At 52.8% G+C, this 23516-nt stretch overlaps 3 protein-coding genes across 4 annotated transcripts; 1 reads left to right on the top strand and 2 right to left on the bottom strand.

Annotated features, from left to right (window-relative positions):
- Positions 1 to 407: 407 nt before the first annotated feature.
- CLN3 (CLN3 lysosomal/endosomal transmembrane protein, battenin) lies at positions 408 to 11853 on the bottom strand. Of its 2 annotated transcripts, none has more exons than XM_028167556.2 (16): positions 11607 to 11853; positions 11296 to 11418; positions 11093 to 11195; positions 8582 to 8678; positions 7698 to 7769; positions 7206 to 7285; positions 6983 to 7068; positions 6264 to 6336; positions 6035 to 6178; positions 4783 to 4895; positions 3863 to 3909; positions 3713 to 3781; positions 3563 to 3618; positions 3331 to 3424; positions 896 to 1036; positions 408 to 789 (listed from the first exon to the last, which is right to left on the bottom strand). In XM_028167556.2, the coding sequence occupies exons 2-16, from the start codon at positions 11339 to 11341 to the stop codon at positions 670 to 672; spliced, it is 1341 nt and encodes a 446-aa protein (XP_028023357.2). In that variant the 5' UTR covers positions 11342 to 11418; positions 11607 to 11853; the 3' UTR covers positions 408 to 669. The 2 variants fall into 2 exon arrangements, with proteins under 2 accessions (XP_028023357.2, XP_007186414.2); XM_007186352.3 differs by having other exon boundaries at positions 11093 to 11171; positions 11607 to 11851.
- Positions 11854 to 13238: 1385 nt separating this feature from the next.
- On the top strand, positions 13239 to 17692 carry APOBR (apolipoprotein B receptor). The gene is made up of 4 exons (XM_057529609.1): positions 13239 to 13413; positions 13754 to 16420; positions 16512 to 16774; positions 16865 to 17692. The coding sequence occupies exons 1-4, from the start codon at positions 13357 to 13359 to the stop codon at positions 16932 to 16934; spliced, it is 3057 nt and encodes a 1018-aa protein (XP_057385592.1). The 5' UTR covers positions 13239 to 13356; the 3' UTR covers positions 16935 to 17692.
- A 213-nt stretch (positions 17693 to 17905) lies between these two features.
- Positions 17906 to 22540, bottom strand: IL27 (interleukin 27). Its single transcript, XM_007186354.3, has 5 exons — positions 22510 to 22540; positions 20265 to 20437; positions 20082 to 20180; positions 19043 to 19201; positions 17906 to 18157 (listed from the first exon to the last, which is right to left on the bottom strand). Exons 1-5 carry the CDS (start codon positions 22538 to 22540, stop codon positions 17906 to 17908), a joined length of 714 nt encoding a protein of 237 aa, XP_007186416.1.
- Positions 22541 to 23516: the final 976 nt, after the last annotated feature.

The following is a 23516-nucleotide window of genomic DNA, read 5'->3' as shown; positions in this document are numbered from 1 at the left end:
GGGAGGTGTATTGCAGTCAACCTGCTACTTTGAAATGCATCACAAAAATAAGTTGAACTAAGGAAAGGATAGATTTGCATGGAAGGTTGGCTACATGACAAAGCAACTAGAACAAAACATTCATTGTAGAACCCAGGTGGTACATACATCAGTACTCATTGCGTAAGTTCTTTCAATTTCTCTGTAGGTTTGGAAACTTACATGTTGGGGAAAAAATGCATACCGATTGTCCCACACAGTGAATGAATGAGTAAATGAATAAAGGAATTAACAAATAAGCAAAGCCTCAAAGACTAGACAATTTGCTGAAAGACTTTCTTTACACGCTCCTGTATATATTCCAAAGTGAGCTTACTGCTTTTATAATAGAAGAAAATGTTTTTTCGGAGAGAAAAATGGCACAAGAGTCAATTGATAAAATAGGCATTTATTCTGAAGGCATAATGCCAAGAAATTCCCCGAAAGCAGCTTGGAAGTGGAAGAAAACTGCTGCCCCTCCATCAAAGGGGAACAGGACCTCAGCACTTTTCTACATCCCAGCCGTGTAGGGATGGCTGGGGGCAGAGCTCATGGGTGGGCTCTGGGCTGTGGGTCTGGGGTCGGTCCGACCTGCCCGCCTGTCAGTGTGGGCCCAGGTCAGTGTGTCCTATGTTCCAAGGAGTCAGAGTGTCAGGAGAACTGGCAGAGGAAGTCGTGCAGAGGCAGGGCCAGGAGCCCTGACAGCGAGATCCCCAAGGTGTCGGAGATACAGGCAGTTGCCATGGCAAACTCCCGGTGCTCACTGCTGGTCTGGGGAGGGTGGGGAGCAGGCGTGAGGCTTCAGTCCTAGCTACCCCTGCCTGGCACTTTCCCAGAGGGGCCACCCACCCACAGCCCTCGACCGGCTGGTGCTGACCTCCAGGGCGATGTTGTGAAAGGTGTTCACGTAGGCCGCGCCCCCCAGGAGTCCCTCATACAGAATGATCAGGAAGACAAGGTAGATGCTTGGCAGGAAGCTCAGCCACACATCCGCCAGCAGGAAGGCCAGGTTGAGGCACTGTGGGTGCAGGTGGAGGGGAGGGCTGAGCCTGGGACCAGAGATGGGCAGGAAGGGAGATGCCATCCCGTCCAGCGGGCCCCGGTTCTGAGAGAAGCTGATGAGGGTGAGGGCTGACAGGCCTGGATCAAATCCTAACACCCAGCTGGCCTACCAGACCCTGGGATCTGGGGTAGGCCTTCTCCCTACCGCATCCCAACATCCTAGACCTTGGGGGTCTCCTCCCTTTGCCCATGTCACTCCTACCGCCTGCGATGCTATCCCACCTTCCCCCACTTGGGCTCTCCTAGTCACCACCGTTCACAGCTCAGCTTGGATCAGGGTCACTCTCACTCCTATAATCTCATTCCTCTTCCCAAAGTCTCCCTGAATGGAGAGGTTCCCCTCTATTTTACCAAACTGAGGCTATGGTGAGACCAGAGGTTCTCAACTAGGCGTGACTTTGCTGCCTAGGGGACATTTGGCAACATCTGGAGATGTTCCTGGTTGTTACAACCGGGAAGGGAGGGTGTTACGGGCATGTAGTGGGCAGAGGCCAGGGATGCTGCTCGACATCCTACAGCTCACAGGACAGCTTCACAACAAAGAAGGATCCAGCCCAAAACGCAGTAACGTCAAGGGTGAGAAACCGGGGCTTAGATGTTCCCACGCCTTCTAAGAAGGCTCGCTGACCCCATCCAAGGGTGTAGGTCCCTTTCTCTGTGCCCCAGTCCTTCAGGGGATCCCACTGTCCCAGTCCTCAGTGCACAGGGTTGCCTCCCCAGTGTGTAGGCCACGCCAGTGGTTCACATGCTTAACATACACACAGATCACTTGTGGATCTTGTTACCTACACAGGCCTTGCCCTCAGAGGTTCTAATTCAGGAAGAGTGAGGTGGGCTCAGAGATCTGGATTTAAAAGAACACACCCTGATAATACTAATATGACCCTAGAAACACTGCAGATGCTTTCATCTGGAGCATTAGGCCAGACACGTTCTGTAATGGAATTAAATGATTATAAGCCACTAATTCTATGAAGCAGCCTTGGTTAAAATTATAGCTAAAATCATAAGCTACACATTTCAGTGGCATCTAATGAAGAACCCTGAGTTAAGAATTGTTGATACAGGGACTTCCCTGGCGGTCCAGTGGTTAACACTCCGTGCTTCCACTGCAGGGGCACGGGTTCGATCCCTGGTCAGGGGACTAAGAACCCAAATGCCCCGCGGTGCAGTCAAAAAAATTGTTGATACAATCTGGGACTTTGCGGGTACAAAGCCCTGGGGTGGCAGTCCTGCTCAGACAAATAAGGAAGAAAGTTAGAGGATATTTGCCTGCTGTTGACATAACATTAAAGTGTAATCTACCCTAATTCTCTATATTGTTATCACAGAATTGAGCTAAAATTATTAAAAAGGGCAAAGAACTTTCCTGTAAGAGTTGAAGCTTTATTTTAAAGGCGATTTTTTATATGCCCTTCTGGTCCCAAGATTATGGCCCAGAGGGATATTAGAGTCACCGAGAATAATTTGGAGGTTGCCAATGACTTGTTTTAAAGTGTTTTCAAGTCTGACCACGGAGAACTCTGACATTTAGAAACAAGTAAGAAGACATGAATGTTTAAAATCATGTTTTCTTTCCAAAACAAAAAGAGTTGAAGGTTTTTTTAATAGTTACCTTCAGTGGCTGTAGACATGTGACAATGAAACATGAATGCTGGTTACATAAAACTCCTTTTGTTAGACTGTTGCAGGTATTTTCCTTCATTTAAAGCTTAATCACTTACATGACCTTTGCCATGAATTTGCTCACCAGCCTTGAGATAAATAACCTGTTGACTACAATGTCACTGATTCTATTGTAATTAACCATCCAGGATAAAAGAACTGGACATTATCCTATTGTTGGAAACATTATTTGAAAGCCTGCCTCTCTGCATGAGGCTTGGGCAAATAATCATTAAATAAGTGCTTCTAGCTGATTAAGACACAATACAAATTCTTGTTCTTTCATTCTTCGCATTTCTATTTCTTACAACCATGCCTGATTTATACATGAGGAAACTGAGGCTCAGATGAGTTCAGGGACCTGCCCTAAATCACGCAGCTACTGAGTACAGAAGCTGGGATCTGCCCCCAGGTTCGCCTGGCTCCTGAGGCCACTCATTTTACACAGAGCCCTGCTGGCCTCCGTTCCCCGTGTTTAGAACATGACGGTATGCAATCAATAACCCCTGCTGAGGGAGGGAAGCATGGGGCCTAGGGAAGCTGGGAGCCAAGGCAGGCGGAGAGTGAGGGCCAGGGGCTCAGTACCTGTAGCAAGGCCAGGGCCCACGTGTGGCGGATGCGACAGCAGCGGAGAGAGGAGCGGGAGGCAAAGACGCCGGCCTGGTACAGCATCTGGTACCTTCAAGGGGGCAGGGAGTAAGAGGAAGCCCCTCCGGTGCCTACTCGGCAGGGCAGCCCCTCCCAACCCCAGTCCTTATCATCAAAGTCCCGCCCCCCAGCCCACCGACATGCTGCCACCCACCCGCAATCTTCTCACCAGCGGTATTGCTGAGCGTGACTCAGGAACGTGTTCCGGAAGAAGAGGAGTTCAAACTGCAGCAAAGGCCAGACGGGGGAGGTGGACGGGGATGTGTGGGTCCCCACCCTCATCACTATTTCCACAACCCTCCCAGCAGCCCTCACTCACGAGTCCCTGGTTGATGAAATACTCAGCAAAGTAAACCAGCACCAAGGGGACGATGTAGCGCAGCAGGCCCTGGAAGGGTCAGGAGACATAAGCAGGAGGCTGGGAGATGAACACTGGCCACAGGGGACACGCCAGAGCCACCGTCCGTACCTTAAACACGGTCCACCTTTCCTGAAGGGACAGGTGTGAGCTGGAGCCTGCAGGGGGGCAGGGAGAGAAGGGCAGGTGAGGTCGGCACACTGACTCAGAAAAAGGGTGCTGGTGTGCAAGAATCAGCCAGCCAACACAACAGTGTGAATGCACATACGCCACTGGACTGTACAATTAAAAATGGTTAAATTGGTAAACTTCATGGTATGGATACTTTACCATGATTAAAAAAAAAAAAGTAACTAGATGAGACTTCTTCATGGCTCTTGTACAGCTTGATGGCAGTACACCCCTACCCCAGCCACAGTGGGCCCTTCTTTCTGTCTTTGAACACCCAAGCTCATTCCCACCACAGGGCCTTAGCACTTGCTGTTCCCTCTACCTGGAACCTGTTCACCTGGATGTGCACAGGGCTGACTCCTTGTCATTCATATTTCAGCCCAATGAGATGTCCTCTAAAAGGCCTTCACTGACCACCTTCTCTAAATAGAACCCCTTTCCTCCCCACATCTGTCATTTCTTGCTTTTTTTTTTTTTTTTTGGCCGCACTGCATGGCATGTGGGATCTTAGTTCCCCAACCAGGGATCAAACCCGTGCCCCCTGCAGTGGAAGTGCAGAGTCCTAACCACTGGACCACCAGGGAAGTCCCCCCATCTGTCATTTCTAAGCACATCACTCTGTTATGTTCTTCTAGTACTTATCAACGTGTGAAAACAACGTGCTTCCAATTCAGTTATTTGTTTATGAATGGTACAACACATAGTCAGTACTCAGTGAGTATTTCTTGAGTAGATGAATGTGATTGGCTCTCACCATAACCAGCACGCCTATCCACTTCCTCTTCTGACTGCCCACAGTAGAGAGGAAAAGGCTGAAACTCAGAGAAAGTGACCACTCTGACGGTCACTGTGTCTCCTACCTGGCTTCGACTCTGGGGCCTCGCTGTTTATCAGGGGCTGCCGGGCTGCCGTGTCTGCCTCCCCTTCCCCTCCAGGGTCCTGGGGCCCAGGAGACGTGAGCAACAAGAAATAGCTAGAAGTGGGCAGAATGAAAAGAAGATTGAAGAGCCTCTGTCGGGCTGGAAAGGTCACTTCTTCCCAGGGCAGCCCCCCTCATTCCTCCTCTCCGCCAAGGCCCTCCATCCCCCGCCAGAGAACTCCAACCGCGCAAAAATGCTTCTTTCTCTGGAACTGAAATGTATCTTCTTGTTGTTTCTTTTTTTTTTTTTTTAATTTATTTATTTATTTATTTATTTTTGGCTGTGTTGGGTCTTCGTTTCTATGCGAGGGCTTTCTCTAGTTGCGGCAAGCAGGGGCCACTCTTCATCGCGGTGCGCGGGCCTCTCACTATCGCGGCCTCTCTCGTTGCGGAGCACAAGCTCCAGACGCGCAGGCTCAGTAATTGTGGCTCACAGGCCTAGTTGCTCTGCGGCATGTGGGATCTTCCCAGACCAGGGCTCGAACCTGTGCCCCTGCATCGGCAGGCAGATTCTCAACCACTGCGCCACCAGGGAAGCCCCTTCTTGTTGTTTCTAATCCATGGGCCCTCGTTTTGACTCCTGGCTCACACCAAGCGTGTCAGCCCTGTTTTCTTGTTGTTTTTCTAATAATCACTCTAGCTACCATTTATCACGTGTTCATTTTGTGCTAGGCCAGAAGTTTCCAAAGTTTGGTCACTTATGTTTTGCCTTCATGATATTTGCCATATCCACATTCCCTCTGTGTATAATATTTTTTATTTAATATTTCCCTTTCAATTGATTCACTTTTTCTACATGGCCTTATCCTAAGTGATAATCTGTGAAATCACAGGTTTGGTCGACCAATTGAAACTTTTCCTAATTCACATGAAAATACACACAAAATGAACAGAGTCTATCCTTGTCCCCTCACTGTGGAAACCACATTGTAATGAATGCTTCATGCATGTCACCGCACGGGGAAGCAAGGAAAGCCACCACTATTTGAAATATGGGAAAACTGAGGGTCAGAGACGTAAAGTAACTCGTCCCATACAACACGGTTAACAAGTGGCAGCTCCAGGACTCAAACTCGGGCCTATCAGAGTCCAGAATCCACATCCCCCCACATGGCTGTAGGGATCTGAAGATTGGGATCGTGATCAAGTTCTCTCTCCTCGAATCCCTCTTCCTCCCAGCCCAGGCCGCTTACCTGGCCAGCAGCAGGGCGGGTATACCCAGCATGGACAGCAGGGTGTGCTGGGGAGAGAGGCCAGCCTGGGTGAGGCCCAGGTAGGACAGTGCCCCCAGCAGACCTGCTCCCCCAGTACCTGAGGACCACCAGGAGATCACAGCCCTGAGAAGGAGAACACAGTAGCACTAAGAAGGACCAAAGCCAGCAGTGGGACCCCCTCCCCTCACTCCCTGCTCTGCCTGCTTACCTGGGGTAGAAGGCGGTGAGTGCAAGGAAGGTGACCTCCCCCAGACCTGAAGAGATGCTAGCCAAGACCACACCTGGGGAAAGACAAGCATGGCCATACCTACCTAGCCTTTCCCCAATAGCCTCAATCCCCTAAGGGGTGTGGCCACAGCCTCCTCTGCATCCGCAGAGAGGGGCTAAAAACAGATTCCTAGGATAGGCTGGGCTCCAGATCTGAAGTAGAACCAACCCCTTCCTCTGAATGTCCTCTCATAGGGAATGGTACCTCCATCCGCCCAGTTATCAAATCAGGAGTAAGAACTCATTCTTTTTTTTTTTTTTTCTTTTTTTTTTGGCCACGCTGCGAGGCTTGTGGGATCTTAGTTCCCCAACCAGAGGCTGACCCCAGGCCACGGCAGTGAAAGCACTGAGTCCTAACCACTGGACCGCCAGGGAATTCCCAAGAACTCATCCTTGGTGCCTCCTCCACCTCCATCACAGACGCTTGGTGACTCTGCTCATCTTGATCTCCATCTAATCTGTCCGTTTCCTCCCATCTTCCCCACCGCCTACCCCTCCAAATCGACCTCATCTCCCTTCCCCTATTGTGACAGTCTTAGCATGCTTCTCAGGGGTTACAAAAATAATCCCTCTCCTCTGGGAAGCTGGGGAGATTACCCCCACCAATGCTCTGTTGTAGTTCCTTGGAACCCCCCACCTGACACAAAACCTCACACTCACCACACAGGCTGATTCCCACCGAATGAGAAAAGGCAACCAGGATGAAGCTTCCAGCAGCACAAATCCCACTGGTGAGCACCCGGGGGCTGAAGGGAGATACGGGCCGGGGGGGATGGTCAGCTGCCATTCTCAGCTCCCCAGCCCTCCCGCCACCTCCTCTGCTCTCCCAGCCTCCCCACTCTCAGATCCCACCTGCCTTTCCTCCCGCCACCTCCACCCAAACCTGTAGGGCAGCAGATGAAGGCCAAGAGGAGCCAGCAATTTGATGACGAGGGTGGGAAGGATGTCTGCCAGGAGCACCGCCTGGGACCGGAGAACAGAGTAAGACCCCAGATCTTCCCAGGGACAACCCTCCCAACCAAGTGGCCAAGAAAAGATAGAAACCAGCCCATTAGACCTGCTACAAACACAGGCTCTGAAGTCACACAGATCTGAGTTCCAGTCCCAGGTCTGCCGCTCCTTAGCTGTGGGTCAAGGTATTCACATTCTCTGAGCTTCAGTCTCCTTATTTGGAAAACGGGGATGATTAAAGAGCCTAACTCACAGTACTGTTGTATGGATTCAATAAGCTAATATATGCTGCACACAGAAAGGGCTCAGTAAATGGCAGTCTTAATCAGTAGAGTCATGATAGTACCAGCTGGGTGCTGAGGGGGTGTGGGTGGGGTCTACAGACCCAGAGTAAGGGTAAAGGGAGGACCAGATGGGTACTCACAGCTGTGGAGACAGAATTGCAGTCAAATCGAGATGAGCTATTATGGGAGGTGGGTGTTGGGTCTGGGTCCACCTGATGGGAGACAAGAAAATCTTTCACCCAGGGAGGCAGGAGGGCAGACAAACAGGGCCAGGCTCCATTCCCAGCTCTGCTCTAACTTGAAGGATGGCCTTGGGTCAGCACTGGCTTCTTAAGACCTCAGTTTCTCTATGTGCACAAGGGGGAAGGGGAGGTTTCCACAGAAGTCTCAAACTAATGGTCCACACGCCGAAGATGGCCTTGTAAGTGGACTTTATTTGGGTAACACACTCGGGAACTTTCATTTAAAAAATTTGGGTTTCCAGAAAAATCTGTTCTTGGACCAAATTCCCTGTTGGACCTGCAAGGTGGTAGCTGTTCCCCTTGGGGCTGCATCCTCCAGCTCATCATAGACAAGAGGTTCTCGACCAGAGATGATTATACCCTTCAGGGAACATCTGGCAATGTCTGGAGACATTCTTGGTTGTCACAACGGGAGGGTGAGGGATATGCTATTGTCATCCAGTGGGTAGAGGCCAGAGATGCTGCTAAACATCCTACAATGCACAGGAAAGTCACACAACAAAGAATTATCCAGCCCAAAACATAAACAGTGCTGGGGTTAAAAAAACATGCCTTAGACCATAGTCCCACCTGGCCAACGTTTGAGTTTGCAATTGCTTTACAAGAACAAATTGATTCTTAAAGACCCTTCCTGTTCTGAGGTCTGGGAACTTTAGCCATCTTGCCCCACCCCTTAGCCACCTCATTCCATGAATTTTTCAAGTGGGTTTCTGCCCAAGGGTGAGTCCCTCATCTTCCCATAGGGACTAAACATGGTGGTGGTGGTAGAGAGGGTCACTTACATGGCTCTGGTTCCCAGGTGCTCTCTGGTGACTGAGGATGTCGTGGGCAGCGCTGAGCATCACCACGTAAGAGAAGTTGTTGCAGAGGCCCAGGAGCCTGGAGTGAGCAGGACAGATCCCCCCACCCCCCAGTTTTATTGAGATATAATTGACATAGAAGAATAGACATATAATATAATTATATACAATCTATCCACAGTCCTAGCACCAAACCTCCCCCTTTCCTGTGCCTTCTTTTTTCTCTATCGCCAGACCCCATCCCCATTTAGGGTGTAGGTTAGAAATACAGGCTTTGGGACAACAAACTTAGGTTCATATCTAATCTCTGAGACTCTCCCAGGAAGAAAAGGAAGTTATCCTTGATGACTCTCTCCTCCAAGCTCCCACAATGATCCAGTTCCCGGGGCATTTCTCATCCACTGACCCACTGTCTCTGACTGTGGTATGGTAGAAAGATCCTGGGGGCTTGAAACCCAAAGGACTATGTTCAGGTCCCAAGTCTGCCACTTCCTACTTGAGTGGCCTCAGTCTACTCATGTGTAAAATGGGGATCCAAATTTCTCTCCTGACTATCTCACAGAGTGCTGTAGGGATCAAAACAAGATGATACCCTTTATGATCCAGGAAGGATCTGGTTCACTTATTCTCATCTCCCAGAGCTGCCATCAGTGATGGGAAGGGAACAGGGCCCAGCACCAGGATATCATGTGTCCTTTTCACAAGCCTCTGAAGTGGTACTGCTGCTCTTCCCATTTTACTGCTGCGAAACTGAGGCTCAGAGAGACAGCCTCACTTCCAACCCAATCTGTTACCCAAGTCCTTGATGTTTAGGCTAGTGCTAGAAGTATTTCCCAAAGCTCAGTATTCGAATGATTTTAGGAGGTAGATGGATGACTTTAAAAGGTAGTGATGCATTTATTTAAACGTGCATTAGGAAAATACTGGCTTTCCATCCAGAGTAGTGATTTATAGTTTTTTTTAAAAAAGTACATGTATTTACAAATTTAAAGGCTGAATTGGATCTCCAAAATATACAAGCAGCTCATACAGCTCAATACCAAAAAAACAAAAAACCCAATCCAAAAATGGGCAGAAGACCTAAATAGACACTTCTCCAAAGAAGACATACAGATGGCCCAAACACATGAAATGATGCTCAACATCACTAATTATTAGAGAAATGCAAATCAAAACTACAGTGAGGTATCACCTCACACCGGTCAGAATGGCCATCATCAAAAAATCTACAAACAGTAAATGCTGGAGAGGGTGTGGAGAAAAGGGAACCCTCATACCCTGTTGGTGGGAGTGTAAATTGATACAGCCACTATGGAGAACAGTATGGAGGTTCCTTAAAAAACTAAACATGGAACTACCATATGACCCAGCAATCCCACTACGGGGCATATACCCAGAGAAGACTATAATTCAAAAAAACACATGCACCCCAATGTTCATAGCAGCACTATTTACAATAGCCAGGACATGGAAGCTACCTAAATGTCCATCAATGGAGGAATGGATAAAGAAAATGTGGTACATAATTACAATGGAATATTACCCAGCCATAAAAAGGAATGAAATTGGGTCATTTGTAGAGATGTGGATGGACCTAGAAAGTGTCATACAGAGTGAAGTAAGTCAGAAAGAGAAAAGCAAGTATCGTATAATAACGCATGTATATGGGATCTAGAAAAATGGTATAGGTGATCTTATTTGCAAAGCAGAAATAGAGACATAGACGTAGAGAACAAATGTATGGATACCAAGGGGGAAAGGGGTGGGGAGGCAGGAATTGGGAGACTGGGATTGACACATATACTTTATTGATACTATGTATAAAATAGACAACAGATGGGAACATACTGTATAGCACAAGGAACTCTACCTAATGCACTGTGGTAACCTAAATGGGAGGGAAGTCCAAAAGGGAGGGGATATCTGTATGTGTATGGCTGATTCATTTTGTTGTGCAGTGGAGGCTAACACCACGTAGTAAAGCAACCATACTCCAATAAAAATTAATAAAATAAAATAAAGTCCTCACAACATGGCAAGACACCTGCTATTATTCCATTTTACAGATGAGGAAACGAAAATTCAGAGAAACTAAAATCAAGAAGATAACCGATGACATTGAGATTTGTCTAGAAGTTAAATGATTTGTTACTGATATTCATCTCAGAAATGGTCACACAGAAAATTTCAGAGACACGAATTCTGAATTTGAATAGATATTATTTTCATGAAAAAATAAAATAAAGGCTGAGTTGGTTGGAGTAAAAACATGAAGAAAATATCCCTACAGGTCATATGAGAAGCTGGCCAAAAGGTGAAGGTGATAAGGGAATGAGTGAAATTTGGGAAATTTACACATGGCCTCAGGGCAAACCAAGCGGTTCAGTAAATATTTTGTGGATTCAGCTCCTTTTTGGAAGCTCAACTCTCTTTTCTCACCCCTCTTGTTGCTTCCCTCTTCCCACCCTACTGTTATTTCTTCAGGCCACTCACCAGAAGCCCACCGCGTTCTTCCAATGAGCGCCCTGACGGTCCTGCGGCGGGGGCCTAGGTGCCGGATCGGCCTCCTCTCCTGGAAGGGGGAAAAGAAGAGGGCCTGACCCCCACCCCACTCTCAGGTGCACAATGGGCCAACGGGCGTTCTCCCGGGACCGAGGAAGTCAATCCCGTGAGGGTGGGCAGGAATGAATACTCACCCTCCGAATCCGAAAGGCGCCGCCGAGAGCCCGCACAGCCTCCCATGGCATCAAGTTCAGGTCCCCCGAGGGGTCCAAAGTCAGCGAGAGTTCAGAGTTGGCTCCGATGAGGCGGATGAGGGTCTACGACAGGCGAGAGGGATCAACGCCCCATTGCCGGTCCCAGCTCCGGCTTCTCCGCTGCACTGGCGCCCCCACGAGCCACGGCCCTAACCCCAGGCTCCACCTCGCGCCTTCGTACGCCCCACCACGCCCCACCCGTCGGACTCTGCCCTCGCCCCCTCTAAAGCAGGGGGCCCTGCAGCCTGTACCTTTAAGAGCACCTAAACATTCCGCACCCAGGAATGACGAGTCACGTGACAGCACCTGTGGGTCCCTCATCACGTGCTTGAAGGTCCTCACCACTTCCGGGTCTTTTCTCGATCTTCTCTTTAGACCTTCCCAGCTTCGGGGCGGGGGACTGAGAGAGGCTGGGAGAACCCTGGAACCACCGGTTTAAAACTGGGGTGGGTAGGATCAGCAAGAAGAACCATGACGTTAGCTGGGGACGCCCAAGGCCGTGACCTACCGTACCAGCACTAATCATGGCTGCCGGTGGCTTCAGCTCCTCTGCAACTGCTGGAAATAAATATGGCCACCTGCCTAGCGGGTACTGTCTCTGGCTGACAACAAAGGCAGCCAGCTTCAGGTCATTCTTATTTCTATCTGTTGCCTTTAGATTGCTTTAGAAACTGCAAATAAAGATAACACCCACCTAAAAAGATTTCATGAATTGTCTGTTGGCAGTATCCAAGGTGGTTAAGAGAGCCCTTTTCTCAAATTACCTTAGAACCAAAGTAGTAGTTCAACCCTGGTTTTACAGATGAGAAAACAAAAAAGGAAAGTTACTGATGAACATACAACACGTTAGACCTAAAGGTGACCTTAGAGACTCGGCAATAAGAAATAGAGCACCGGAGGCAGGGGTGCTGGCTGAGCTGGCTGCCGCAGGATTCCTGCCTGCATTAAGGGTGCTTAGACCAGATGATTCTAAGGCCCAAGATTCTGATTCTGTGATCTCATCTAGTTCCTCTAATTGGAAATTTGGAAAGTGAGGCTCAGGGAGGGGACCCAAGGAAGAGGTGTCGATTAAGGTCACTTCACAAAGTCCCAGATAAGCAGCGATTATTCTCTTACCTTCCTCTAGGTGGTAAAGCAACATCCTGAATTTTCTTCATCACGTCTTTCCCCTGCTAATCTCTCTTGTGGGCTTCCAACAGTCAGTGCCCACCTCTCCCAGCTCTTTCTCACCACCAGGCCCTCAGACTGCTGTTTGAAATGTACCCCCTTTGGTCTGCTTCCCAGATCACTCAACCAATGAAAAATGGGGTCCTACTACCCATGCAGGGCTCTAGAAATTCAGCAACATGTCATACATGGCCTCCACCTTCAAGGAACTCAAAGGAGGGTAGGAGGTAGACGTGAATAACCACAGTACAAAGTTTAGCCAAGTTTCGTTTCGCAAGAATGACTACAGGTGAGGGAATGGGCATTGGAGCCACCAATCCAGCCCCTTCTTCCTCTTGGGCAAGCATTAATGACCCTGAAATGAGAAGCCAGAGCTCTTACCAGCCCCCTCCTCACTCCTACTCCTTGTCCCCAGGCAAAACAGGAACCACAAACCCCAGCTTCCTCTCACAGAGAGGCTGTGGCTTTGGGGGGAGACGGAAACGGCTGAGGTGTAAATACAAGACCTGAGTCACTTGAGCTGCAGTTGCCACATGCCCCCTCCCCCCTCCCCAATTCTGAGGTCTTCTGCTCCTGCTTTTTCCTTTGGGTCCTCCTCCCTTGCCCTTTAGCTCCGAATGTACACCACCTGAGTCCCCTGTGTGATATACACCCATTTCCCAGCCTGGGCTGGAAGCAGCTGTGGGCATTGCAGAAGGTGGGCAGGGCTCGGGGTGGGGATGCGTCAGGGAGAGACAGGGGAAGAGGAAGTGTCTTGGGTCCTGGGGAAGACTGGCTTGGTGGGTGGGGACAATCATTGTCAGCTTTCTGGACACACAGACAGAGACAGACAGGATGGATTTCCTCCGGCTACATCTCCCTGGGCTGCATCAGGCCTTGAGGGGGGCACTGGTGAGAGGGGCAAAGAGAGGCCAGAGATTTTCACCCTGCTCCCTGGGGCCTCACCTTCCTTTCTCCCTTTGAGCTTCTCCTCAGACTCAAGATTCCTTCCCCAGGATCAGACAGACTGCTAGCCCGATCTTCTCTGGATTTCAATCCCCTCATCTCCACAAACACATCCACACACCTCTAATCTAGGCCCTTTCCTGCTCCTTCTGCAGATCCTGTCCCCCTCCTCCTCCTAGATCCTAGAACCTCTCTTCCTTCTCCCGAGTCCCTCTGGCCCAGGGCCCCGAGGGAGAGGGCTGGGCGTCCCCTTAATACCTTTGTCCCCATCCCTCTTTTCTTCTAGGAGTCTTTCAGCACCTTTGTCTCCTACCTTATGGGAGATGATGTCCCCACTGCAGAGAGGAGGGAGGCGTGTGCAGCTGAGGAACTGGGGGAGGTGGCTGCAAGAAGGCTTGGGGGGAAGGTGGAGGAGGAAGCCCAGGAGGCCGTGGAGGGCCTTGGAGGCAGCCAAAGCAAGGGGGATGGAGGGCTGAGAGGGCCTGGAGAGGCTGGAAGATGCCAGGAGGAAAGCTCAGCTACAGAACAGACCTGGGGTGGGGGAGAAGGCAGCTCCCATGGGTCTCAAGCAGATAGGCAGGACACTGGGGCCTGGGAGGCAGCCACGGCCACTAGATGCCAGCATTCAAGTATCCCCCTGGAGCCCAGAAAGAAGTCTGAGGCAGGGTCTGAGGCTGGTCGAGACAGGAGTAGCCAAGCGCAGGACAGTCAGCAGCCCGATGAGCAGGAAGTGAAGAGAGAGAAGACACTGAGAACCTGGGAACGGGAGGAGGAGGAGGAAGAGGTGAGGGCAACAGAGCCAGGGGTGGCTGGAGGGGCGGAGTCAGAGGGGACCTGGCACAAGGTGCTTGAGCGGAAGGTGAGTGTTGATGGGCAAAAGGTGGCAGAGGACAGAAAGGAGTCAGAGCATGGGGTTGATGAGACAGCTGCAGAGGAGATCCAGGGGCCTGGGGCCAAAGGGGCTGGGAAGGAAGAAGAGGTGGTAGTGGTAAGGGGTGGCCAAAGCACAAGGGCACAGGGGACACAGGAGCCAGGGGCAGAATCTGAGGACAGGGAAACCTCAGGCAGGGAGGAGGCTGACCTCCCAGGGGTTGGGGAGACTGAACATGGGGCAGTCCCAAGAGAAAGGATCCCAGAGGGTACTGGGAGAGTCTGGGCCCTAGAGGAGACCTCCAAGGGAGACCAGGAGGAGGAGGAGGTGGATGAGAATAGAGAGGCTGAAGTGAGCCTGTTCCCCAATCAGACCCAGGCCCTGGGAACTGAGAGAGTGGAAGAATCAGCCAAGCACCAGGCAGCAGGGAGGGAAGCTGAGGAAGGTCAGGAGTCAGAGGCGGAGGGAGGGGAGGGCTTTGAGGGCCAGGCAGATCAGGCTGAGGAAGAGGCTGTGGAGAGGCAAGACTCAGAGATCAGGGCTGCTCAGACCAGTCTCAAGGAGGTGGTGCAGGCAGAGGAGGCCGAGGAGCAGCAGAAGAGTTGCTGGGCTGCAGAGCCTGAGCTGCTCCAGGACAAAGTAGCAAATGAGGCTGAAGGTGATGTTGACTTGGAGGCAACCCCAGAGGCCAGGCCCAAGAAGGAGTTCAGCAGGGAGAGGGGTGAGGAAGAGGCTGAGACCAGGGGAGAAGCACTGGAGGTGGGGTGGGGTGGCCTTGAGCACAGGGTCACTGAAGGCCAAGAACCTGAGCTGGTGGGAGGCCCCCAGACCCCCACAGAGCAACCTGAGGAAAGGCAGGCATGTAAGGAAGAGCTCTGGAGCATTCCAGCCCTGAGCAGAGAGGAGACAGACAGGAGCCTGGAGGAATATCCCAGGAACGTGGGGTATGTAGAACCTAACAGCTCTGTGGCTGAAGCCTGGGAAGACAGAAGAAGGGATGTGGAGACAGGGAACACCCGGGAGGAAAAAGCAGATGCTGAAGAGGGGAAGGAGGAGGCTACAGGAGGCCAGGCACCGGTGGCTGAGGCTGAAGGAGGCCGAGAGTCTGCACGACCAGAGGTCCCAGAGGCAGGCGGGGAGTGGATGAAAGTAAAGGAAGCCTGGCATGAAGCAGAGGAGGGGGAGGCCCCTGGAGCAGAGAACCAGGAGCTGGGTGGAAGGCAGGGAGCAGAAGCAGGGACCGTCCAGTCATTGGGAGAGTCAGACACCACAGAAACCAAGGAGGAGGAGGTGGAGGCCGCCGTGCCCTGGGGGGCAGACAGAACATCCAGGAGAGGCTGGAGGCTGGAGGCGGAGGCTCCGAGTCTCCAGGACAGTGACGACATGGAGACAAATTCTTTGGCTACCGAGATCGTGGAGGATAAGGCAGCTCTGGATGGAAGGGCTCCTGGGACTGGGGACAGGCCTGGCAGAGAGGCTGAGGAAGCATTCGGGAGAGACCGGGATTCAGAAGGGAGAGAGGAAGCCGTCAGAGGTGAGGACCTGGTAGAGGCTGCAGAGGGGGAGAAAACAGGTGGGCAGGAGTTTGGCCTGGAGGGCTCAGCAGAGGAGGAGGTGCCTGGCAGAGGTGGCCAAGGAGAGGCTTCTGAGGCCACTCGGGAGGGTGAGCCCGGGGGAGAGCAGGCTGAGGTGGAGGAATCCGCAGTAGCAGAAGGAAGCTGGGGGATGGATGGCGTTACCTCGGGCTCCCAGGTGGTGAGGGTAGAGGGCCTCCCAGGAGGGCACACACTGGGGGAAGAAGAGGCTGGAGGATGGCAAGCGAGGGAGCAGGGGCAAAGCAGTGAGGGGCAGCATGGGGACAAGCACCCCGAGGGAGAGGCACAAAGGCCCCTTGAGGTGGAGGATATCGAGGTGACTGGAGACCAAAAGGCAGAGACCAAGGAGGTGGATCCAGAAGGGCTGGAGGACATCCAGGGCCAAGAGGACCAGTCAACCAACCAGGACCCTGCAGAGGCTGAGCCTGGACCATGCGGGGAGGCCACCAGGAGCGCCAGAGGGGGTGCTCACAGCAGCTGGAGCGAGGTGAGGGCTCCAGGTAGCGTCCCGGGCTGGACAGAGCAGAGTCTCGAAGCTGAAGCCGGCCCCGTGGTACCCCGTGCCCTCTTCCCCGTAGGCCCTGCTGCCTGGGTCTTGCCTGGATGTCTCTGTCCCGAGGAGCCGAGTACTCCTTTCCCGCAGCTCCTCGCAGCGCCGCTCCCGGCCCTCCTTCCGACGGACCCCCGCCCCTGAGCAACCGGAGGAGCCTCCCAGCCCCCCACCGGAGGGAGAGCTGGTAGCCCCCGAACAGAGACTTCTCGAGCCAGAGCACCCCCCAGAGCCAAGCTCCTCCAGCCCTGAAGGGACTCCATTGCCAGCCAGAAGGCCCCTGGGACAGAGGTAAGCACAGGGTGAGGTGACCGGCCTGGGATAGGGAGGAGGCTGACGGCATCTGGACACCAGCTCCCACGGCCTGTCTTCCGTCTGCAGGTTTGGCCTGGCACACCCTGGCATGATGCAGGAGCTGCGAGCCAGGCTGGGCCAGCCAAAGCCCCAGTGACTGGGACGTGAGGCTCGGAAGGCTGGGTTGAACCCTGCTCAGCCTGACTCCCGCTGCCGCTTTGGACGCGTCCTTTCCACCCTCTGGGCCTTAGTTTCTTGATGTGTCATTCACGGAGCAGACAGAACCAGATGTCTGCGCGAACCATGAACTTAAGGAGTCTGACTCTGCAATGTGGCTGGTGGACCACTGCCCCGCTGGGGTCACCTCTCTCTGATGGCCTGCCTTGCCTACCTCCCCAACCTGTCTCAGCTGCTTGGAGGACTGAGCGAGGACAGAGACAGTTCTCCCCACAGCCTTCCCTCTCTACTGCGCCCACTCCTCGACCCCCCCATTCTCAACCCCCCACCAGGCCCTGGAGAGCTGTGTAGGACTAACGCAAACCTCTGGGGCTGAAGCCGGCCTCGAGGAAAAGGTCAGGAGGGCCAGTGGTGCTCCATTTGCAATCAAAGAGAAGCAGACCAGCTGCCTTGAGCTTCCGAAATGGGAGCTCAGTCTCAGAACTCCGCTGGTTACTACGGCAGCCACCAGCTGAACAAGCCAGAGTGGGGGAAGGTGGGCCAGGAACCCCAAAAATGTAAGATCAGAGAGGAGTCCAGGGTAACCAGAAGCTGCAGACTCTGTTCCAGGGCCCCTTTGCATGTCAGGCACCCCTTCTCTGAAAAGAAGCCGAGGCAGAGAGAGGGTGAGAGTGCTTTATTAGGCACCCAGCGTGGCAGCCTAGTCTGAGGATGACTAGCAGGTCCCCGAAACAATAAATAAACCATTTTTCTAAACAATAAATAAATATCTAAGAAATAAATATCTGGCAAGGACTGGAGGGGCCTTAAGTTATTGGATAGGGTCTGGGGCGGGACACCAGTGGAGTCGTGCCTTGTCTAAAGCAGATGAGCCGGAGCCTGTCTGCTGGCCCAGACTCCAGTCCTCAAGTCCTGATGGGTGGAGGGAAGGGGCTAAGAAGTCACCCTCCATCAGGGCTGGGAGCTGGGTGTGGGGAACCCCAAGGCCTGGGCTGAGTTCCCGGCCTGGGAGAGCAGCAGCAAGTCCCTCACCGCCCGAGACAAGACAATTTCCAAGGAGTGTAGCGACTGGTAGGTGTAGAGGAGCCGGGGCCAGGACGCCTGGGCTGACATCTGCAAGGGGCCGCCCAGAGCCCCTGGGAGCAACCCCTCCCCCTCCTCATTCTCCTCCTCCTCAGGCACGTTGAATCCTGCAGCCAGCACCTGTGGAGAGAGACCCATGGGTCAGAGAATGGCCCGCCTGAGACCCTGAGTGAATCCTTGTTTCTTTATGTGCCCAGTGGTGCAGAATGACATCAGAGACCACAAGGGCATGATTTCTCTGGACAACCCCTACTTCACATCTTCCATTACATCATCGTTTCATGTGAACTGCCTGATTTTTTTTTTTTGGTTCAAAAAAATGGAAGTCACAGAGCAAGATGATGCTCATGGAGCTGGCTCTCACTCATCCAGGACTGCCCGGGGGACTGGGGGCTCTGGAAGGTCCTCTCTTTCTCTCTCTCTCTCTTTTTTTTTTTTGCTGTGTCATGGGGCTTTCGGGATGTTCCCCTACCAGGGATAGAACCCGGTCCCCGGCAGTGAAAGCCTGGAGTCCTAACCACTAGGCCATCAGGGAACTGGAAGTTCCTCTCTTAAGGGTTGTCTTAAGATCAGAAATGGGCAGAAAGGTGATATGGTTAGTTTTTATGCTATTTTCATTTTCTATTCTTTTATTAAGGGTAAAATTCCTATTTCCCTTTGAAATGTTCAGGAGAATCTGGTGATGTCAGAGGATGAGGGAGAAGGGAACGTACTTTGCCGTAGGGCCTGCTGACGCCAGATGCTGTCCTGGCTTCTGTCATTTAAGACCAAGACCCCAAGAGAAGGCAGAGATTCAGGGGGTAGAGGTAGGACCTGGTACACCTACACATACACACACACACACACACACACACACACACACACACACACACACTCAGAGGATCTGGAGCATCTCCTTCCAGACTTATCCTACCTCTGGGCAAAGGGTGTTTTAAAAGGGAACCAATGAGCCTCAATTTTGGGTGTTAGTCTCTGGGGGTCGAGGAGGGTGGGTGGGCACTCTACCTGGAAGCGGAGATGCTGCTGCAGATCTCGGAGATCCAGCCTCATGGCCCACAGGTGCAACCTCTCTGAACTGGTCCAGAACCCCTGCCTCCCCAGCCCTCCCAACAGGGTATGGAAGGGGTGAAGTGTCATGGAGAGGAAGCGGAGTCTTTCTGGGTCCTATGGAAGGGGAGGGAAGGCATCAGGAAAGGCCTGCAGGCCAAGGATGACCCACTTCAAACCCAACCTCATCTCTATTTGGGTCCCATTCCCAGCATGAACTCCAATCCCCATTCCATCCCCATATCTATTCTCATCCTTAACCCCATCTCCATCCCTACTCCCTTCCTATGTTCATCACCATTCCCATCTCCACTGTCTCTGATCTCTATCCTGTCTCCTTTTCCAACCTCATTTTCAGTCACACCCGAACTCATCTCCAACCCCCAAGCCCATCTCCATCCTTCTGTCACTCTCTATCCACAACCCCATTCCCTTCCCTTCTCTACTGCCCCGCCCCATCTCCATCTCCTCACTTGTTTTCATTCTGTCTTCAACTTCTTTCCCATCCTTGTTCCCATTCTTATCCCAATTCCATCCCTCTTTCATGTGTCCAGCCTCAATGTCACCATCTCTCCATCCCATCTCCAACTCTACCCAACCCCATTCCATTCCCATCCTCACCAGCGACCCCCATTCTTTCTCTATCCCCACTTCATTTTCACTCTCATCCCCAACCTTCTTCCCATCCCTAACCTCTTATCGTTCTCACTCATAATACCAACTCCACGCCTCCTCCATACTAATCTCTAACCCCAATCCCATTCTGTTCCCATCCCCACATCTTTCCTTGCTCAACTTCATTCTTACCTTCTTCCTAACGCCATTTCTTTATTCCAGCCTCATCTTTATATTCAGTGACCTACCCAGCCTCATCCAGATTCTCTCCCTCAATTTATCCCCAAATCCATCTTCAATTCAATCCCCAACTTTATCTCCATCCCCCCAACCCAGCCTTATTGCCAGTTTGCCTGTCCCACCCCGCCAGTCCGCCACTCACAGAGAGGCCACGCCAGGCCTGGAAAGTCAGGGAAACGTTGGGGAGCTGCTCTCCCAGGGGCAGAAGGTCCAGGTTCACTCCTGGCAGGTGAGATTCAGCCTATGGGGCAAGGTCTTTTAGTGGGGGCCCGAGGGCATTGCGGATCTTCCCATCCCCAGCGCCAGCTGCATTAGGGAGACTCACAAAGTCACGGGCCTGGACCCGAACCTCGGAGAGCAGCTTCCTGGCGAGATGCAGGCTGACCTTGAACTCCCTCTGCAACTCCTGCAGGCTCCGGAGGGGCCTCCCTGGGGGCCTCGGGAATCCCCAGACACCAGCTCGAGCCAGGAGCAAGGAGAGTAGCAAAAGGCTGAGCCCTGGAGCAATGAGGAGGGGGTGGGCAAGATGAGGGGAAGAGCTGGAGAAGAACTCAGGAAAAGGAAGGGACCGTGCCTTTTCTGAGCCTGTGCTACAGGCACACTCTGTGTGTCATCTCACTGACCCCTCAAAACCACTAACAAGCTGTTGAGACACTATATGGCATCTCTGTACAGTGAAAGGAAAGTGCCCCTTCCCCCAGGCAGACACAGTCGTGCACAGAGTGCCCGCCTTTGCAAGCAGATCTCGGGCTGGATCTTGAACCCCACTATCTCCCTTGGCCAAGTGCCTTTCTCAGTGAACAAACTGCACAAGGGTATGTGGCAGCCTGGGTGCTATTATTCTCCCTATTTTGCAGATGGGGAATGTGAGGCTCAGTGAGGTTGACTTGCCCAAGGGCACATAGCCAGAGGGTGAGGGGACCAGGACTGGATTCTGGATTCCAAATCTGCCCAAATGCAGAGCCTGCATGCTTCCCCCAGGGAACTCAGAGGAGACCGCCACCTCCCCTGGAGTGGGCACGGTCTGTTCTGCCAAGGATTCCCCGGGCTCAGCCAGGTGGCTCTGATGGCCTGAACCGGGGTCCCAGGGGTGGGCTGATGATGCTGAGGCTCTATCCCAGGGAGTCAGAAGGACAGATTGGTCCAGCCTCCCCCAAGGCAGGTAGATCACTCTGCAGGGTGGGAGGAACACGGGGTGCCAGGAGAGGGAGGAGGGTCTGGAATGGGAGGCTGAACCTCTGTTTCTCATTTGGGTTCTTCCCTTGAGCAAGTCACGTCTTATCTCTGTGCCTCAGGCTCCCATCTGTAAAATGGGGGAGTCAGACTGGCTGATTTCTGAAAGTGCTTCCTGCCCTGCATTTCCTGGAAAGAAGGAAGAGGGGCAGTGGGGCTGGAGCTCTGGGAAGACAGCAGTTTCTTCTTCAGGGAGAGGAAATCTAGCAATCACTAGGGAATTACACAATTCTCCTCGAAACCCAAACCAAAACTGGTCACTAAGTCGAAGTCTATTCCTGCTCCCCCTTCTCTCCATGCCTCTTTCCTATCCATTCTTGATCTCTAAGCCCTGGGCTCTGCTCCTCGAAATATCCTCTCAGTAAAGACTAAGGGGAGTTTCTGGGCGCTTCCACTACCCCATGGACTTACACAGGTGGTGGGTCATGCCTGCAATCTGTAGCATTCAGGCTCCCTGGCTTGGGGGCCACTCTGGCACCCTGGAGACTTAAGGCAGAGTGGGGTTCTTCCTAGCTCTATGGGTGCGCACCCCCAGGCCCTGGTGGATATTGCCCACCCAGAACTGAACTGTGCCGTCTCCTACTGACCCCCTGCTTTCTGAGCTCTGGAGTCCCCAGACCCTTCCCTTGGTTTCTCCTTCCCCTCTGCAGCCAATCCTGGGGCTTTTGCCCGGCCTTTGAAGGTTCTGTCCCCGTCTTTCAGTCCTTGGTCCCTACCCTGACCCTACCATCGGCTCCTCTGTCTAGAGCTCTCTTTCCAGCCTCTGAGCTCTTCAGCCACCAGCTGTAGCTTGGACCTCCTTCCAAGCTTCAAACTCCAGACCCTTGACCCAGTTAGGCTGCTGACTCCTTGGCCCCAGCCCCCTGCTCCTGCTGTTCTTCCTCTAGCCAGCCCCAGTTCTCAGCCAAGCTGATTGGCCCCTGCTCATTCACCCCAAATAAATGCTTCATTTATGCGCCTGGTCCTGATCCTGGTCAAAGCGCCTGCCCAACTCTCCCCATTCATGCCAGTCAAGTCTTCCCATCCTCAGCCCAGCCCTCACCAAACTTCCACCCTTCTACAGAACCCTGGCCCCCCATTCATGCCAGCCAACCTGCCCTGCCCCATCCTCTGCCCAGCCCTGGCTTGATCACTACCCCTTTGCCCCAGCCCCTCTCCCCAGTTTATGCCTGTGTCACTCCCATCCTCCAGTCAGCTGTATCCTGTATCCTTAGTCTTGCCCACATAGTAGCACCTCAGCCCTTGGCGCCCATCCACAGCAGGCAAGCTCACCCATCCTCTGCCCAGTCTCAGCCAAGCCCCCCACCCCTCTGCCCCAGCCCTGGCCTCAAACTCACGCCAGCCAAGGTCGCCTGCCATCTGGCCCATGGTGGGGCCAGCCTCTTTGGACAGCCATCTCCCGGGCAGGGGGAGTCTTATACTGGGGGCTGCGCCCGGTTTCACTTTCCGTCCTGCTTGTACTTTCGGCTTTGTGTTCACTCAGTCTTCCCTCTCACCACCCCTTGCTAAAATGGGGAAATGTAATTTCCCTTCCCAGAGGGGGTGGGAGGTGCAGTGAGGGTGGTGGGAAGCTGGGGTTTTGGTCAATCCCAGCTCCTGACTCCCTGCTGCTCTACCAGATCCAGCCCTCCCCTCACTTCCCCACTCTTGGGTGAACCACCCCGCTCTGCTTGCTGGTAGATCCCGGAGACTCTAACCCCCTCCTGTTTCTCTTCTTTGTCATCATCATCCTAGTGCCATCACCAGCTCACTGTCCTTCAAAAGACGGATGGCCAGGTAAGGGGATTGCCCATTAGAGGGGACTTGGGGTTTTGAGTCATCCTTACTCTCTTCTGGTTTACCAGATGGCTGAGGGAGGGAGTGCCAGGGAAGTCAGGGCTCAGTGGGTAGCTGGGATGAGGTTTTGTGTGAGGCAGTGGGGTCTCAGTCTGGGCAGAGTCAGAGTTCAGTCTATAGTCAGGGTCAGGGCTGGATGAGAACACGTTCATTCAGGGCCAAGCTCAGACTTCAGCCAGAGGCAGATCTAGGATTAGCGTTCAGTCTATAACTCTGATCAAGACTTGGTCTAGGGCTGGACTCAGAGCTTTGTCTGGGGCCAACATCCTGCCTCTGCCTGTGTTTGGGGTCAGAGCTATCAATGACCTGGGGGCTCTGCATGGGGCCAGTTAGGATTGGGCTTAGAGCTCAGTCCAAATGGGGCACAGACCTCAGTCTGCGGCCAAGGTTCCAACTGAGCCTGTGACTCAGGTCAGGACTCAGGCTTGGGCTGGGATGAGAGCTCAGTTGATGACCAGGGTCAGGGCTCAGTCTGTGGCCAGGTTGGGGTTTCTGTGAGGTCAGGATC

Source organism: Balaenoptera acutorostrata, chromosome 15 (assembly GCF_949987535.1).
Source record: "Balaenoptera acutorostrata chromosome 15, mBalAcu1.1, whole genome shotgun sequence".
Taxonomy (NCBI): Eukaryota; Metazoa; Chordata; class Mammalia; order Artiodactyla; family Balaenopteridae; genus Balaenoptera; species Balaenoptera acutorostrata.
Note: the sequence above shows the minus strand (reverse complement) of the source record. Positions and strands in the feature narration are given on the sequence as shown.